The 19,323-nt window shown below is 46.5% G+C and overlaps 1 protein-coding gene across 3 annotated transcripts in view; it reads right to left on the bottom strand.

Annotated features, from left to right (window-relative positions):
- The window catches only part of LOC138303787 (DEP domain-containing mTOR-interacting protein-like), a 140,233-nt gene extending 121,164 nt beyond the window's left edge, over window positions 1–19,069 (bottom strand). Inside the window, exons 1-2 of one of the 3 annotated variants that reach the window (XM_069243198.1) lie at window positions 18,671–19,069; window positions 16,477–16,720 (exon numbers count right to left, since the gene is read on the bottom strand). In XM_069243198.1, the coding sequence (XP_069099299.1) occupies window positions 16,477–16,562 (86 nt within the window). In that variant the 5' untranslated portion in view covers window positions 16,563–16,720; window positions 18,671–19,069. The remainder of the gene's footprint in view (window positions 1–16,476; window positions 16,721–18,670) is intronic. The other 2 variants (XM_069243196.1, XM_069243197.1) reach the window with 2 other exon arrangements.
- Between the last annotated feature and the right edge of the window lie 254 nt (window positions 19,070–19,323).

Raw genomic sequence — 19,323 nt, 5'->3', positions numbered from 1 at the left:
GCTCTCTTGTGCGATGGGTCTAGTTGAATATCATTTACACTCTGCTTCCATCCATGACAGCACATTGCATGGATCAATTGTTCAGTCCTAATCAGTCATAGGCTCTATTGTGGTGTAAAAGAATGAGTGTGCTTCAGTATCAGGGCTGGTTGGCCACACTTTATTTTTTAATGTTCTCCTTGTTTTGTTCCCCTTTCATGTCTTTGTTTCTCCCCTTTTTAAGAGGTTCCTGCAGCTCCCCTGCAATGCTAAAGGGTCACTTGCTTGCTGCTTATTTCATCTTCTATATGCAGTATCCAACGTGGCCGATTCCACTAAATCAGGCCACCATTATGGAATACTGCTGTCCATAATGTATCATTTTTTTACCATTCCAAGATGGCCAACAAGTTGGTTCTAAATGTGGTGGCTGTGCCTGGGCTTTACAACAATGGACTATGTAAATACTTCTGTAAGACAGGCACCTGCTGCTATTTTTAGTGTTATTATAAGCAAATGCCTGTAGTGTTTAGACAGCAGCATGTTTCCTTTTTCTATTTGTATGCTTTTAATTTATCTTGCATGTGTTGTTGAATTTGTATTTTTTTACTGTGGATGTGTCACAGAGTAAATGCAAGAATGAGTTAATAAATGGGTGAATAGATGCATGAGTGCGCAAGTGAGTGGCAGAGTGCTTGTATGATGGCTTATTGTCAGCCTAACCTAGAGGTCTTCAAACATTTTTGCTGAGTCTCCTTAAGCAAAATGATATGAAGTCAGCCCCCCTCCAAAACATTATGACAAGGAAAGATGGAGCTGGAGGTTTAGGGCTGAGTGCAGGAGGAAGGGGCTTCTGATATCATTCCAGGTGTGCTTGTTCTGTAGCTCATATACCATACTAAATGTGGGACTTATGAAAGAGCAAAAGGACAAAGTCACATTCATAAAAGCACTGTGCCCAGAAAGTTGGCAATCACATATTTGAACTACCCGAGTGAAAAGAAATTTAAAACAAATTCTCTAAAACACCCAGAAGACCTGAAACCCACTCACATCTTTAAGAATTTTTTTAAATGAAGAGTAGACTTGCTCAAGGTCATTCACTGCAAGGGTCTCAAAAAATGCAAAACTACATTTTTTACCTGTAACTGAAGTGTTGACTGAGATTGTAAACAATGGGTTCACATGCAAACAACCGTTAAATAAAGCAAAAGCAAAATGCATCCCTCAATATCTCGAAGCATTGCCACAGACCGAGGCCTGCTCTTCATTGTCTTGCATCATCTTCTGATCATTTTAATACTGGTGGGAAATACCCGTGCTTCGAATGGCTCAGCTGTTAACTAATCCACACAAGTCCCTTGCCACTAGTACTGAAAACAGGATTCTAGTCTGTGACTCTAGTCATGCACAGAGACACCTACAATGTTCACATAACCACCTGAAGTTTCATAACACAAAAGAGTACATTTCCCAACAATTACTTCACATTGCATTTTTTTATTTAAGGAATTTGCATTTTCTTTTATGAGGTTACATGAAGGAGAAAAACAACAAAATTGGTACAGATTTGCCATTTTTTTCCCACTGCATGTAAATACTGACCTCCAGAAAAACCACAAGGTAAACAAGATTGCGCTTCCAGGCCACCTCCATTTACAAGTACTAACCGCATTTGCACCCCCTCCAAAAAATAACCACTGGCCAATAGTTTGAAGACCTCTGGCCTAACCCATCCGTGACACAAAAGGTGCTTTAATTCATAAGCCAGGCCTGTTGGCATTGCTAATGCTTGTTAATTATTTGTGTTTCCCTTAGGCAAACATAAAAAAGCAGGAGAGCAAGCTACAGTTCTTCATGTCTTAATAGTCAATCTATTTCATGCCTCAGATGGTCCTCCGTGTTTGCAGCACTTAATCATGACTGTAAGTTCCCTACTAACTTACTTCTGTCCTTAGTAGCTGAATTCAGCGGTGCCACTGTGTCTGGTGATTGGGACGTGTTTCCAGTCTAGAAATCATCCAGTGTACTTATATTTTTCTAGATTAGGATAAGATATACTTCTCACACGGGATTTATATCTTCTCAACTGTAATATAGATGTTACAAAAGAAGAAATCACCATTAAAAAATGTAAACTATGTCTCAGAGGGAGCCTTTTTTTGATGGCAGAAGGCTTACCCAAAGATGTATGTCTGCTTCGGAAAAAGAGTGGTTAAGTTCTCCTATATTGACCTTGTCAACCACAAAGATAGGGTCATATTTTTACTTTTTGCAGCAAAACTGCGCTAATGCAGTTTTGCGGCAAAAAGTTAACGCTGGCTTGCGTCATTTCACAATGCCAGCTGGGTGCTGTATTTATTGAATGGCGCAAGCCGGCGCTAAACTTGGGCTAGCGTCTTCAAAAAAGATGCTAGCCGGGTGGGGGTGGCGGTAGGGAAAGAAGGGGTTGTGCGTCACAAAATGATGCTAGCCTGCTTAGAGACAAAAAATGCCTCTAACCAGACTAGCACCATTTCCTGGTGCACAACCATCAAAAGCATGACTCCTGTCTTGGAAAAGACAGGAGTCATGCCCACCACCCCAAAGGCCAGAATAAGGGACAAGTGTCCCCTGGGCATGGCCATTGCACCCTGTGCCATGCAAGAGGCCCCAGGTTAGGGCCCCCGATGGCAAAAAAAAAAAAACATACCTGGACTTACCTGGGATGGGGTCCCCTATCCTCCGGTGTTCCTCTGGTGGGGGTGGGGGGTATTCCTGGGGCTTGGGGAGGGGACCTTTGACCCCATTCCATGGTGTGTAACCATGGAAATTGGTCCACAGGTCCCCGAACGCCTGGTCTGACCCAGATGTTCCTCCAAACTTAGCACCATTATTGAGCCCCTACTCCCACCCGTGCGTCATTTTAGCAAGGAGGATTAATATGGGGCTGAAGGGATATCACCATTTTTTGGATGGGAACGCCTACCTTGCATCTCATTGACACAAGGTAGGTGCACGCATCCGAAAAATGGTGAAAACTCCTATATTTTGACGTTAGACATGTCTAACGTCAAAATATAAATATGGAATTAGGTTTGCGCCGAATTTGCATAAAAAAAATGACCCAAATGCGGCTCAAAAAAGTATAAATATGGGCCATTGTTTTTTAATTCTTAAATCCACTCTTGCACTAAAGTGAGGGGAATATGTTATGGTTGGTGTAACACTTACCTCAGAGGAAGGAAAATGAGCGGGCACACTTGTGCTACTCTTATCTTCCGCTTGGTGTTGCAATGGAGAAATCAAAAACAAAGGTTGCTAAGCTTGGAGCGGAGGCAGCTCTGACCAAAAACTAAATCACATCCAAGTGGCTCAGGGCCTTATTTAGAGATTAGCAGATGAGATTCTCTTGCACTGTCGAGTGAGTCCAGCACAGTAAGTCCTTGAAGAGGACTATCTGTAGGAATTATCAGTCATAGCGGGTGCATATGGAAACTGAGAGGAAAAAGACTAAAAAAGAAAAGCGTCTGGGAAGGGTGTCCTGTTCTTTCCGCTCAGTGTCTTTAGAAGATATTGTTTATTCCCCAAATTTACTTTTGCCAAATAAGGGGCTGGGGGAATTTTATCCTATTTATATGGTCTACCCCAAAACAGCAGTCAGTTAACAATGCTATTGACCCTGCCATATACTCAGTGAAATAGGCCTCCTTAGCCCAAGCAATAGTGATGCCAAGGTCCTTGGGGGCAGAAGCTGTGCCGGTCAGGATTAACATTGAGTCAACTTTCAGACTTCTTTCAGTTTACCTTCAGGATCACCATCTACTTGATTTCCAGTTTGTAGGTTTCTTCTACTTTGACAAATGTATGCCCACGGTTTGCTAAGTATCCTGTGCCTACTTTGAGAAGCTCAGTACTTTCTTGAAGTGGGGAATATTTCTTGAAGAGGAAATCTAGTTTGGCATTACTTGGATAATTTCTTGATGCAAAGGAAAAGAGCAGTGGCCCTGCAAACCTTGGCATTTTGGGGCTTTGAGATAGATACAGTTATAGTCATGTGTAAATTGCAATAAGAAAAAAGTGGTGGTGTTCAAGATTTCTATTGTAGCTTGTATGAGGGCACGCAAAGTCACATTGCACGGCTATGGGTTCTGTAGTATCAACTTAATTTCACTCTATTCATTCTTCCTCTTGGCTGTCCAATCTTCATAGCCCTATCTGGAAAAGTCACTTCTGTGATCAGTCTATGGTGGTTCGGTCTGACAATATGACAGTGGTCGAGTCATTCAATCAGTAGTGTGCAAAACACTGGATGGTTTTGTAGTTGTTAAAGGAAATGGTGTTGTTTTAGTTGAAGAATAATGTGTGGTTTGAAACTTAGCAAGTCCCTGGGCCCTTGAATAATAGAGCAAATGCTCAGTCGCAATTCAAATCCCATTAATTCAGATGCTTCAACCACAAACAGCTGAGAACCCCTTCACATTCCACACATATTTGGAGTCTTGGTGCACTACCCTTCTAGACCTTGTAGGAGGCATCCTAGCTCCAAAGACAAAACAAGTATTTACAATGCAACGGGTCTCGCGTTTGCTCATGTTAGAGCTGATCGCGTTGTAAACTCCTAACCCTATCGGGCAAAAGTTAATTTATGTACATAACCCGAAAAAGTGAAATTAACTATGTAAAGCGCTCGACTTCTGCCAAGCGAGATCGCGCTCGTAAATTAGAAAAAAAGAAGTCCACGAGCCCGATGGAAAACAGCGAGCCTCGCATGTTTTCTGTACTTGGTCGCTGCGCTCGAGGAGGGCTAGCCACCGGAAAAGGTATGACGTATGCGTGCCTTCGACTAATGAAAGCAAGCAGATTTTATTAGGCAAGCCCACGAACCAATAAAAAACACTGACGTGAAGTTGACAGGGCTCCGAGCCCTTTTCTAAATACAAAAGCGCCTCGCTGCGATACGCATGCGCGAGCGCATGCAACGCAGGCTCGACCCTAAAAAGCCTTTGAGGGCCATTTCAACTTTACCTGTTTTGTATTGAGGGAGGTAAAGGGCTCAAATTGTTCTTTCTGGAATCGTGGGAAGTCTTTATCGTCTTCCCGAGTGAGTGGGGTTGGCAGCTTAGGCAAGGAGACATATGGCCTTTCTGACCTATTGTGCTGGAGTGGCTGGGGTGTACGATTTCTCAAAGTCTTTACTCATTAGGAAGAGATTTAATGGTTGTAGGAGTATGGATGGAACAAACTAGAACCCAAGAAGGTTGATTGATATTGACAAACTGGGAACTGCAGCAGCTTGCCTTGCATGGTAGGAGAACCAAAAGGTAACACAGCAGTGTTGAATATAGCATTTTTCCTGCCAAATTATGGAGCATCCATGGTTGGTCAGTGGGAGCCTAGGTGAACAGCTGATTTAGATTGCGCGCTACTGCTCAAGAACATTAGTAAGTGTAGAGTGGAATTGCCCATGTCCCTTCCCTTCTGAAAAACAGAACAACCCAGGATGGGTGACCATGTACTTTTGTATGGCACCTCGGGGTCCCCATGTTACCCAGAAGTGCCCTTAAAGAGGGCATTGAGATTTGTAAGAGCAAGGGGCCTATTTCCTCTTCATACCATGGTTCTTCTCCCAAGATACCAGTTTTCTAGAGTGCTCAAAAGATTTTGCTGAAAGCTGAGATCAATCCCACAAAGTTTAGTTTGCATTCCTTAATTTTTTAGCAGGTACATCAGCAGAAGGGTATGGCCTTAAGCCTAGGCGTCCCCGGAAGGCAGGTAGATGCAGACAGATTGCTAAAAGCCTTATGTGTGCTAGCTATAGTCTAGTTTTGTGTATCATGGCACGTATGGGATAATTTGCTAATCTTATTTCTTTTTATCCTTAACTCTTGGATTTATCAGACAACATGCCTTTTTCCAAAGTGCTGGTGATACGGCACTCACATGTGTGGTGAGCCTAAAAGGCATTTGTGAAGGAGATTTTGACATGTGGGCCCAAGAGGCTGGCTTCATGATGAGGTGGCCTTTGTTTGCAGAAGAAGAAATCTGTCATGGAAAGAGCTGTGGCCTAGGGGCTTCTGCCAGCTGCCTTGATGACTTTGTTGATGGTTAAGGGATTATCCAGAAAATGAAATACTCTTCCTCTGAACCATACCTATAACAGAGCATGTGAAGTGAGCAAACACTACCCTTCTTGAAAGAGTTCCCTTCTCCCTTCCATCGATCCATTTATACTCTCGCCCCTCCATTTAATCATTCACAACAATTGATAATCCATCTGTTCATCCCTTTAGCTTTCCATCCACTACCCAACTAACAGTGCTTTCTTCCACTACCCAATCCAGCCAACCATTATTTTACCCTTTCATGCACACATCCATCCTTTCACCAACCCACCCATGAAAATATCTGTAAATCCATCCATCCTCCTGCTCAACCTTTCACTTTTTCTTCCTCCAGTCTTTCCCTCATCTGCCAATTCCTCCATCCTTTCCTTCATTTACCCTTTCAACTACCCATCCTTTCACTCTTCCATCTTTAAAGCTATTCTTCCCTTGACCCTTCCCCATCAGTCCTTTTACCCTTCATTTTATTCGTTCTTGCATTCTTCCTTCTCTTTACCCTTCCTTTCTAGCTGTCATCATTTATCCCTCTCTACTTTCATGATTTCTTCCTTACACCCTCTATTCCTGCCCCTGTCCTTTTCGCCTTGTAATTGCCCATATTTTTCTTCTCATCCATAATTTTTCCTTTCTTATTTTTTTTCCTTATGCTTCATCATTAATGTTTCTATTTTCCCCCGCACTCTCAGTGGTGTTGTCAGAGTCATGAGCCTTTGTGCACGGCAGGGAATGGGCCCTTTGGCCACAGTTTGAAATGTGAAATAAGCAGTGATCAGGGCTCAGTGGGGCCCTTAGGCCCCTGGTCCCTTTTGCCTCTGCACCTCACCTGCTGCATCAATGGAAGCTACACCCCTGTGCACTGAACATATCCGCGCAAAGCCCACAACCCTCTTCCACTGTCGTGGTTTACCTAACAGTGATATTCACGAGCATTTTGTCGGCTGGCAGGAGAGCCCCATAATTAGCTGCTTATTCTTTTTAGTGGGAACCAGTTCACCAGCCCAGAGGCAGCCCTCTCTTAAACTGCTGCTCTGGAAGGTAAGGACTTGGCTAAGCATGGTCAAAGGGGTTCCTCACCTGCCCAGGCTGATGCAGAGTTTCCAGTGTTGGTGGTTGAATGATCTTGTGTGATCCCCCAGAAAGGTCTGGAGTGGAGAGTCTTTGGTTAATGGCTCCATTAAGTGCCTAAAGTGAAAAATGCTGAAACTACATAATACTTCTTGCTTATAGACTATGCTCCACAGTTGTCTCAAAGTGGAAAGTTTTATCACCCTGATGGGGTGCACTTGTCTCAGGCAAGGAGTTGTTCCTCTGTTTTGTATTTTGTTCTGCATCCCAGCCCTTGTGGTCCGTTGGAGGAAGCGTGAATGGTGGATGAACTATGCTGGCCTGTGGCGGAGTGGGACCATGGTGGGCAGAGACGTTTCTGGTCTCCTTGGCAGCTTCCATCAAATAATTCACGCAATGAGCTACTTCACCCGGATTTTAAAAGGAAGGGTTAGGAGCCTTGATTCTTTACAGGGGGCTGAAAATGGACGGTGCTGAGGTTGTCTCTGGTCTCCACTTAACTGAGTGACCCATCTTTTAGCTCTTTTGGGTGATGACATGTAGCCTACGCCAGAAGACAACATTGTGTGCTGGTTGCCCACCCCATCAGTTGCTTAACAAAGGCTCCCCACAGTGCCCGCGGTGCGGGAGGGGGGCCCTCAGCACAGCACCTGGTCTGAATGAGTCTGGAGGGGGGACCCCTTCATGTTCTTTACAGGGGGGACCACAGTTTCGCTGCACCACTGCACTGCATCTCTCCATCACGTGCGAGGGGGTCATCCAGGAGATGCCTCTGGCATGGTTATTTTAGATTTGCATATAAGCGGATCCTGCTCCTCCTTTGGGGTGAACAGAGGAATCAAGAAGTTGGGTGGACCTCCACAGTGGAGATGAGGCTGGGATTGGCTTAAGGGATGCAACCAGGAACTGGTGAGGCGACCCCTAACTCACAAAGAATGTAGACTGGGAAAGGACAGGATTGTTAGGAATAATTTCTGTTTAACTTACTCTTTCTGGGTCCTCAAATGCTGCTCAATTGTTCAAACAATCTTAATCGCTAACAAATACTTACCTGAATATGATACACGTGTGCTTCTATTTGCTGCTAGTTGCCTTCTGCGTGACATTGTTTTTTTGTACTGCATGTTTGTGTTGTGCCTGTAACTTTACAGACACCCTCCTCTGGAGTGGCTTCAATGGGAGATGACTGGAGCATTAAGAGTTCTCTTAATTTGCAGAATAAGTAGAAGCAAGTGGGCAAAAATTCCTTGGTAACATGAGACTTGTGAACCCAGCGTACACACTGGTTTGTCATCGCCTTATTGTTAGGACTCTCGAAACGTAAATGCAGGTGGGATTCTACTAAGTGATGGTGAGAACAGGCCTTTCTGATATTTCTGGTAACAAATGAGAACTAGTCAATCAATTGCTTGCCCAACAATTTATCACTTTTGGAACTGAGAACGCCGAGTCAGGCTTCAAATTCTACCTTGAGGAGAGTAATTAGCTTAGCTGGTAGTGCTCTTAGAAATGTTTACTTGATAAAACTTTTGTATATATTGGGCATTTTGCCAGCATGTGCTGAAATCGTGACTTGGCATATCATCCTGTAATCGACTGAGATGATCCAGGGGACACACGAAGTCACTACCAGACTCCCATTTTTTCATTCAACAAGCCCAGTTCTGCAGGAAACAATCCCAACCAGCTGACCTTATGTCCCAGACTTACTAAGGCACTCTGCCAGTGCAAAGTGGCATAAAGTGATGCCTGGTAATTTCTTTCCAGTGCAAAAGGCAATTTTCACTGGAAAGGTGTCCTTTTCACTGTGCAAAAAAGAACTTTGCACTGCTTTGCATTACTCTCAAGGTGGTGTTAAAGGGATGTTACTTGGGCATATCTGCAGTGACATCCACAGGTTTTTATGCAAAGCCTGATCTACTAAGATCGCTGAACTGGGCTTTGCATACAAAATGAACACAACCTAGAAGCTGGCGCTAACAAGGGGAAATTGTTCAATTTCTCAAACAAAAAACAACATTTCATTTGTGCTGAAGTGCATGACATCCTTTTGTGTATAACCAGAAGGAGGAATTTGTACTGGAATGGTATGCCTCCAGTACAAATCCTATGCTGTAAAAGGGGTACTCTGACCCCAGCATAGGTGTGTAATATGCACCACAACCATATAGAGCACCAGCGCAAGGGAAGACCCCAGCGGCAGGCCAATTGTAAAAGACATGGCTTTCGGCTGTTTTTTATATCTAATACAATGGAGCAAGTTTGATTGCTGTTCTGTGTTTCACGAAAAATTAAGACACCTTTCCACTATGTATATAACTTTCATAATTCTTATTTTTAATTAAATTGGCAGCCATCTTGCAACATCATTTAATTAGTGCTTTTTGTTCTCATTTGTGGTTCAAAAACGGTATGCCCTTAAGTTGGCCATGATGGGAAATGAGTCATCCTTCTAATATCCAACAGGGCATAACTATCAATGGTGAATCAGGTGCAGTGGTGCCCGTGCTTGGAAAGGGCCTGCACACACCAATTACTGTTGTTTTTTTCACTACTAGACCAGGGAATAGGAACCCCTTTCCAAACCTTGCTTGGTGGCCCATGGAACCTCACTATGCCTCTGATACACATCCTGCAAGAAAACAAACAGCTGGAGGCATACAGATCAATCAGTTTTTGTAAAGCGCAGTTTCACACCAGTGAGGGTCTCAAGGCGCTGGGAGGTAGAGGAGGGGCCTCATCCGAAGAGCCACGTCTTGTTTTTCCTGAAGATGGTGAGTGAAGGGGTTTGTCTGAGGGGCAGGGGTAGGTTGTTCCAGCTCTTTGCTGCGATGTAGGTGAAGGATCGTCCTCCGGCGGTGGTCTGGCGGATGCGAGGGATGGTGGCTAGGGCCATCTGGGCAGAGTGGAGGGAGGTGTTGAAGAAGAAGCGGTGGTTCAGGTAGGCTGGTCCTGTGCTGTGTATGGCCTTGTACATGTGGGCGAGTAGTTTGAAGGTGATTCATTTCTTGACCGGGAGCCAGTGGAGGGTCCTCAGGAGTTGTGAGATGTGTTCTCCGCATGTGTGGTCCAGGATGAGTCTGGCAGCGGCAACAGAGAAGCAACTCTGGCTCATCAAGGAGGGAATGATTTGTGGTAAGAAATGTGCTCAAAACTGAGTGATCACGATTAAAGAGATTATAAATGGCAAGCACTGAACTAGCAGAACATAATTTTCTCTGTGCTGATAAATTTGGAAGAAGCAATGCAAATCACGTGATATGACAGCTCGGCAGGTTGTGCGCCTACTGCAGAGACGGGCACAATTTGAAGATCAAATGAAGGAATCCTGAGAGTTGAGAGATTGATTCTGATACTCATTCTTCCGAAGTCGATAAAAACGGATAGCATTATACTGAATGAAAACGCCTATTGTTTTATGTGTTTCGAAGGCGCACGTCATCATTCCAGGAAGTGTTGTATAAATACTATCTTGTTATTATTTTGTACAGCAACTCCACGTGATGCGCGTAGACACAATACTCTCTACCGTCGTCCGATTGGCTGGAACCCCGAAGTGGAAAAACACTGTGCGCTTGGGCAGGGCCAATGGGAGCACGGGAGGAGAGAGGCTCGCCCCAGGCAGAACCAGCCCAACTTGTTCCCGAAGCAGAAGCAGACCAGGACAGGTTGGCGTAGACTGCCTGCCCCGTCCGTCTGTCTTTGAAACTCACCGAAGGGACAGGTGGCGGGCGTGTCTAGGAGGAGCTCCGGTTGCAAATATAAATCTATAGATACATTTATTGGCATAGTTTTCCAATTACTGAGATAATGGACGAGGAGGCAAGATAAACAGAAAAGACATCGTCAAAGCCAAAAAGTTCTGGCGTTATTACCCAAGCGTTCGACCATTTTTTTAAAAAAAGTTTAAATAAACATTTTTTACCATAAAAAAAGCACATTGGCACCTCACTTATTAAACAGTGAAAGGGGCTACTTTCTGTCTTGGAGACAGCGCTATGCTTCGGCGGAATGCCATCGCTTGCAGCACTAAGGAGGCTTTTCAATCTAGCCTTTAGCTCGTCACATTCACTGGACAAGGTCAAGTATCATGCAAATGCCTTTGACAAACTATTGTTTATATAACCTGCAGAGTAGTGTCCAGTTTTCCCTTCCTTGGTTGCAAACTGAGGGAATTTTCGAATGTGAGCCAAGTGACAATCTTGCTGGGCTCCGGGAAGGACGAAAGGAAAGGCTGCAGGATGTCAAACTTTTTCTAACAGAGGGTAACATTCAGTGCTTAATTTGTAAATAAAAAGGTGCTGGTGCCCAAAGCCCTCCTCTAAAACATGCGGCTGCTGCAATTAAATGTGCGAACACCGAATAATGAGGCAGACGAATCCTGAAGGCACCTCGGGCCTCTTCAATCCATTTACAGCCACTCCCTGCCCCTTCAGCTCACTCTTGCAGCTTTCCGCTTTCTCCTATTGTGACTCTTTTTCTTTTTTGTCTTCCTCCGTTTTCCCCATATGTGTCTTTTGCTCGCAGAAAATGCCTGAGGCAGAAAAATAAGTGCCGGCCGCAAAAATAAGGGTCGGTGCTCTGCACCGGAAACAATAAGCACAAATTAAGCACTGGTAACATTTAAGTACGTGTAGAATAACTTTACAAATATTTCAAACTGTATAAGCAGCAAAAAAAGTTCAAATGAGGCACATTTTTGTGTACATCGGAGGTATGATGAAAACCAAGATTCTAACCGGAGCAAGATAATCCAAGATGCTTCAATTGTGTAATGCAAGCATGATAAAACTCTGAACTCTCTCTGTAGCAGGAACCACAAGCGTTATCTTGACATTTTTATTGCTGCCTGAATGTTGGACGCACAAGGAACCCTACAGCAGGTGCTTTTGAATCTTAAATTATTGCTCAACCCAGCGCTCCCCACCCTCCCAGGACACTCCCCTCCCCCCTTCCTTCCAGGTCTGCGTCCAGTGTGGTTGCACCAGTCACTCTGCCCTAGAGATGGCCCTGGATACAGAGATTTAGCAGTAAAGCTGTGCGCCTGATGCAAATGTAGTGACCATTTCAAGAGGCCATTTCAATGGAGGATGTGCTCCCTGCAGGAGCCAGTACCGTGATGCTTGTGCTACAGTCATATATTTAGGCCAACTTTGCCAAACTGCAGCACTGGCTACAAACTAATCGCCCATCGTTCTTCCACCGAGTGGACCTGGCTGAGTTGCCACACTTTGGGTAACTAGGATTTTTCACAAGCCGTGTGCATGACGCAGACAGCGGCGCCAACGAAGCGCGCGCTGTTAAGATCCACTATCTCGGAGACAGGCTTGTTGTGGAACTGAAAATAAGGCCAGAAATAAAAATAACTAAACTGACAATTGAATATTGAAAGGCAAATAACATTCATCCCAGAGTGGCGTGAATAGTGAGCAGGCGACGGGGCTAGTGTATCCGGACTTCAAGTGACCACTAGCAGCTCCACTAGCAGCTCCTTGCTGACACTCACGCGGATCCTGAGCAACTCACTATGGTGATTTTCTTGGTCATGTAATATGAGTAGTTTAACCTGAGAGATAGCTCTGCAGTCAAAAGCCTCACGTTGTGAGATTTGAGTATTCTGACACACAAATCTGCAGAGGGCTGAAATTGTGAGTTATGTATAGTCTTACAGATACTTGTACTGCCTTTTGACAAATAATGACAAATTTGTGTTAAGTGGGAGTATGGACTGTTGCCTTGGTACCTGTGATATGTGCATCCAAAGAGATTAATCTTGTGTCTAAAGCTAAAGTCTGTATGTTCTCTGTTAATCAGGGTGTGAGGCCTAAGGCCCTCATTACGACCCTGGCGGTTGGTGTAAAAGTGGCGGTAATACCGCCAACAAGCCGGTGGGAAAAAAATGGAATAACAACCATGGCGGTTACCACCATGCAAAACCGCCACTTTTACACTTCGACCGCCAGGGTGGTAACGACCGCTGGGTCTCCAGCTCGGCAGCCATCACTAGACCACCGGCGGTATCAGGACCCCGCATACCGCCATGGATTTCGTGGGGTTTTGTACCGCCACAAAATCCATGGCGGTAGGCACTATCAGTGCCAGGGAATTTGTTCCCTGGCACTGATTGGGGTCTCCCCCTCCCCCCCTACCCTGAGTCCTCAACCAATACCCACGACCCCCCTACCACCCCCCAAAGGAGGTATGACCCCCTCCCCACCCCACCCCCTGTCCCCCCCACAGAAACACCCACACACCCCCCACACCCCCTACACGCACGCTCACACCACTCATACACATACACGCACACATACACGTACACATACATGCACACATACATGCACATATACATGCACACATGCACACAGACATATATGTCACATTTTGTGAAACACAAAGAGAGAGATATGGGAGTGATACTACACATACTCCCAAGAAAAATTTACATATCCCTCAACCACTGAAGGTGTGGGGAAGTTGAAGTTGAGGGTGAAACTAGATCAGTGTACACTCAGTTATTAGTACCGGCTAGGTGGGGATTCGTGCTAAGGGAAATGTGTAAAGAGTGTCTCTAAACGGGTGGCTGTGTTAAACAAGGGGGAGTTCCTTTACGGACTAGGTGGTCTCACACACATAATAGTGTCATGCTTCATCATTTGACCACCTAGCCCCACCCAGGTAAGATGATACCACCTGGGCTGACTCAACCTATTCGTTAAAATAACAAGAGGAGTGCTGAAATTAATCTTACTGGATAAATATCAGGGATCCAGATAGGGTTAGAATAAAATTACCATACGTGTCACCTATTTCAATTGATTAAATTTAATAAATTAATAATAATTTAATGTCGGTAAGGTTAAAACAGGGGGGAAAGACTCATTAGAGAATTATGTCTCTTAGAGTCTAAAAAATAATCATGACCAACATGTTTCTGCCCTCTCTATGTGCTGGAAGGTCAGGGGCATTAGTCAGGGTCTAGGATCCCCAGAGCACTGCTGCTAACGGGTGTGCTCGCTGAGTGAAATAAAGGAGGTCTAAAGGCCTACCTGAACAGTTGGTTCATTTTTTGGGTAGGTCCAAGAAATAGGGGCGATTAGCCTCTGGTCTGGGTAATGCCGGGGTGGGGTTTTCCCTTGTAGTCACACTCACTCCAAAGGGAATACCCGGTGGGAGTACCTACATGCCGTCACATTTCCCATACACACAATACACCCCCCGGAGGCACACACGCACTCACACAAGCCCTCTACACACTCACACGCACACCCCCATGCACGCACACAACACACAACACCCCCCAACCACCCTCCCCTTACGGACGATCACCTTACCTGTTCGGTGATCCTCCGGGAGGGAACGAGATCCATGGGGGCTGCTCTGCCACCAGCACCCCGTCACCAGAACACCGTCACGTCGAATACTGGGATGTAATTCGGTGGGCGGTGTTCTGATGACGTGGCGTTGGAGGTGGAGCAGCCTCCACTTCACCACCGACTGCCAGTATGGCTGCTGGCGGCTCTCCGTCCGAAAAAAGGCGGAGGGCTGCCAGCAGTCATGATACGGTTGGCGGAAGAAGGCCACCACTGGCAGTCTTCGGCCTGAAGTAACCTCGGCGGTCTTTGAAAAAGACCACCAAGGTTAAAATGAGGGCCTAAGTCTGTAAAAATGGCGGAAACCTGAGACCAAGATGTACTGTCTGGCTCACACCTGTCAGGTGTCTACCCTAAGCAACCGCTTTAAGTGCGTGTTTTGACCATGCAGGTTTATTGTCACCTGAAGAAGAGCTCTCTTCTGTGATGCAAGCATCTGCATGCCCAGTCGCCTGAGATATAGCCCTGCTTTCTCACGCCACAAACTGTACATTTATGGCCCTCATTACTTGTGGTCATTAATCCCTGATTGATCCGGTAAAAGGAGGGACAGGCCCCTTTGGGAACCACAAGTGGTGCAGCATTTCCAAGGTCAAATCCTCCAGGTCATGCCTAGAAGATATTTCCCCCACAAATTAAATTGACTTGCAAAGTTACATGTGGAAATCAGTGCACTAGCATCTTTTGTTGCATGTTAATGTCCATGTGTGTGGGGGGAGCAACTTGTGATGCCCAATAATACCATGACCGAGAATCATAGATAAACTTGGCATCGGTAATGCCGGATGGGCTAACACCAGCCACTTTACCTGAAGCACTTGTAGTGAGCACTTTTGTGCCATCGTGCCTCAATAAATAGCATATTGCGTTATACAACTTACGACATAGTAATATGGTGAGAAGCCCGAGCCTGTAAGTCCTGTGGCACCATATTCCGGCAATTATTTGTTTTTTGTTCAATCTGCACTCCATGTTCACCAAAGAAAAAATAAAAGTTGGGGAGGCTGCCCCGTGTCTGCTTTGTTTCATCCTTGTGCAAGGATCATCCATTAGACACCGGTTTTCCAATCATGGTGGAGGAACTGGACCACTCCAGTTCCACGGCCTGTGATGTATACACAGAAACTATATCTTACTACTTTGGGGTCTCTACATCGGATAGTTGCTTTAACATAACCCCCTGCGAACCCCAAATAAATAACATTTAAATTATTGACATTTAATCAAATAAAATGATACAAAATTAAATGTATAACTTTCATGTAACTCTGGAAAAAGTCATCAAATTACCTTTAATAAAGTAGCTGCTTTCTCTACGTTGGAGCATTTCCAAAACTTTGCTGTCAAGAGAGCTCTTGGCCTAAAAACAATTGATTATGTCTCTGCTACTAGGAGATAACTACATTCGCTTCCTTTAAGGCAAAGATTGTGCTTCAAGGCGCTGTGAATGATGCACGAGGTTCACAATGGACTAGAGTTATCTCGCCTCCAGGACATACTTGCAAAGCACTCTTCTGCCTACGCTTTGCAGTCCATCTCTCATGGCTTCCAGTACGTCCTCTTGTGGAGGTGCTCTTAGAGGTACCTAGACCCTCCTGGACTGAACTTCCAGTGCACCTCCACAGCACTCAGGACCATCTCTGCTCCAAGAGGCTGTTTTATTTATATATTCAGATTGTTATCACGGTGTACTATCTTTACATTAAAAACCCAAACAAACAAATAGTATTTGAGCACGGACATCAGTGAGACATGTGAATTATGATCTTTCTCCAGAGACATCTGACTAATTTGTACTATTGGTTGCAAGTGCTTCAGAGTGAGGTGTACATGCACTGAAGACTGTGTATAAGTATATTACACACATAAACATCCATCTGATTGCACTGCAGTAGCATGCTGGTCTAGGGATGGATAAACACATCTGGTGGCATCACCGTGGCATGCCCTCTTCCTACCTGAGCTGCTCGCCGGTGATCATCACCTCAGCCCGGTGGTATCTCTCCGTTGCCTTCTTCTTCAGGCTGTTGTTGATGCTCTCCATCCTGGCACCTCACCGGCAGATCTGGCGAGTCAGTCACCAGGGAGCTCGCCCCATGGGTGTCACCGTGACAGGAAGGACGTCTGAATACTGCGATGTTTAAGCACCACTTGGGCCATCAGCCCAAGCTGACCATCCATGGACCAGGGAAATGTACTGCCCTACAAGAACCAAAATAAACTTTACTGTTCTCCCAGGAACAGAGAACTCCAGTGCCCTCCTAGGGGCCAGAAAACTTTACTGCCCTCCCAGGACCAGGACTCCAGAGCCCAAACTCCACCTCCAAGCAGAAAACTTTACTGCTCTCCCAGGACCAAAGAATTCCAGAGTTCCCTCTTCCCCTCCGAAACAAAGAAAGTTACTGCCCTGCAGAACTAGAGATCTCCAGTGCGCACTTTACTGCCCTCCCAAACTGAGGAACTCCAGAACCCACCCTACACACCCTAGTACCAGAGAACTTGAATGCCATTCCAAGACCAGAGATCTCAGTGCCCTTCCAAGGGCCAGGGAACTCCAGAGCTCAATCTCTACTGCCCCAAAACAGAAACTGTTACTGCCCTCTCAGGACCAAAGAACTCTGCACACCTGCACAAAGAAGAAAGAGCCCTACTGCCCTGCAAAGATCGGAAATCTCCATTGCCCATTCTACTGCCCTCCCAGACCACAGAGCTCCAGAGCCAACCCACCCCTATGACACACAAATGTAATGCCCTTCCAGGACCAGAGAATTCCAGAACACAACTCCCTCCGCAGACCAGACAACTTTACTGCCCTCCCAGACCACAGAACTTCAAAACTAACCTCCCCCTGCACGACCCCTATGACACAGAACTTTAATGCCCTACCAGAACCAGAGAACTCCAGACCCCAACTTCCTCCGGGACCAGAGAACATTACTGCCCTCTTAGGACCAGAGAACTCCAAAGGCCAACCTCATCGTCCAACCAAATAGAGAACTCTACTGCCCTGCAAGAACCAGAAATTTCTGTTGCCTATTTTATGGCCCTCCCAGACCACAGAACTCCAGAGCAACCCGCCTCACGCCCCCTATGACACAGAACTTTAATGCCCTTCCAGGACCAGAGAAGTCCAGACCCCAACTCCCCCGCAGACCAGGCAACTTTACTGCCCTCCCAGACCACAGAACTCCAGAACTAACCCTTCACACACCTCCATTAATACAAACCAGTAATGCCCTTCCAAGAACAGAGAACTCCAGACCACAACTCCCCTGCGGATCATGGAGCCTTACAGCCCTTGCAGGACCAGAGAACTCCACAGGCCAACCTCCCTGCACAACTCAGCAGAGAATTCTACCACCCTGCAAGGAACAGAGTTCTCCAGTGCCCACATTAATGCCCTCCCAGACCATAGAACTCCACTCCTCCCCCACACCCACCCCAGGACCAGCGCACTTTAATGATCTCTCAGGACCAGGTAACTCCATTGCCCAACTAGAGACCAGAAAACTCTACTGCTCTCCTAGGACCAGAGAACTCCAGAGCTCAACCCCCATTACCCCAAAAAGAGAACTTCACTGCCCTCCCAAGACCAAAGAACCCCATGAAACCCATCAGCCCCTTTTCCGAAACTGAGAAGTTTACTACCCTGCAAGGACCAGAGCTCCCTTTACTGCCCTCCCAAGAAAACAGCGCTTCAGAACTCAACTTCCACCTAAGGTCCCCCTTCCAACCACCCCCCACCCCCGCCGGGCTAGTAACTGTAGTACTAGGAGCCTAAGGGAAAGTGTCCTTCACTTCCAATGACAACAGAACTCTTGTGGTTCTTGAAGGGACCAGAGAGCTCTACCAGCCCCACAAGGAACCGGAGTGCTGTCCTTGCCGTCCAAGGACCAGAGCACTGCACTGTCCCCAAGGGTCAGTGAACTTTACTACTCTCCAGAGACCAGCGGCCCTCTAAGTGACCACATAGCTCTTTTGTCGCCCCCAAGCCACAAGAGAGTTCTGCTGCCCAGCGAAGACCAGAAACTCCATAGCCCTCCAAGGGCAAGAGAACTTCAGTCGCCCCCAAGGACGCAAAGCCCCTCTGTCTCTTGAAGTAGCGTCCCCGAGCGGTCTTTCACTCAGCAAAGGGCGCGGAGTTGAACTGACCTGCCGAGGACTGCCCTCGGCTCTTGACCGGAGAGTCCAGGAGCCGGGAGTACCAGTGACCGTCCAAGGACCGGAGAGCCCGGCGCCTGACTGCTGCCCCCTCCAGGGACCACCACCGCAGCTCCACGGGGCCACTGTAGACTGCGGAATGGAAGGAGCCTCCAGGGTCTTTGGTCCAAGCCCCCCGTGCCGACGAAGCGCCCAGAAGCCGTTGTGTTCGCAGTGTGGTGCTTGAGATGTCGGTGAGGGGCTTCGGTGACAGGAGTGGGGAGTCGGGATCTGTGGACTCCGCGGGTTCCCGTGCCCCAGTCTGGGGTGACAGGTTGTCGCGTGTGCAGAAGCGACTCGAATCCCCCGGTAGACACTTCTTCCCTGATTGCTGCGGAGGGAGGGACTTGCGATTGTAATTGGAGCTTCTGGGCTCTGAGTCTGAACACGGCAGCCCGGAAAGGCACACCTACACACACGGGAGAGAAATCACTGCTGTATCAGCCGGACACGCCCCTTGTCCCCGTCCCTACGCCTCAAGGCTAGTACATTCTGTCAGGAGGGCTCGATGCCAAGGGCTGGAGGGCAACATGGCAGTGAACATGTACTGTGGACGCAGACGACTCCTATATCCGACTTCCAGCACTACATCACATTGTGTGATC

Source organism: Pleurodeles waltl, chromosome 7, assembly GCF_031143425.1.
Source record: "Pleurodeles waltl isolate 20211129_DDA chromosome 7, aPleWal1.hap1.20221129, whole genome shotgun sequence".
In the NCBI taxonomy this organism is placed as follows: domain Eukaryota; kingdom Metazoa; phylum Chordata; class Amphibia; order Caudata; family Salamandridae; genus Pleurodeles; species Pleurodeles waltl.
This window is presented reverse-complemented; position numbering and strand designations above follow the sequence as displayed.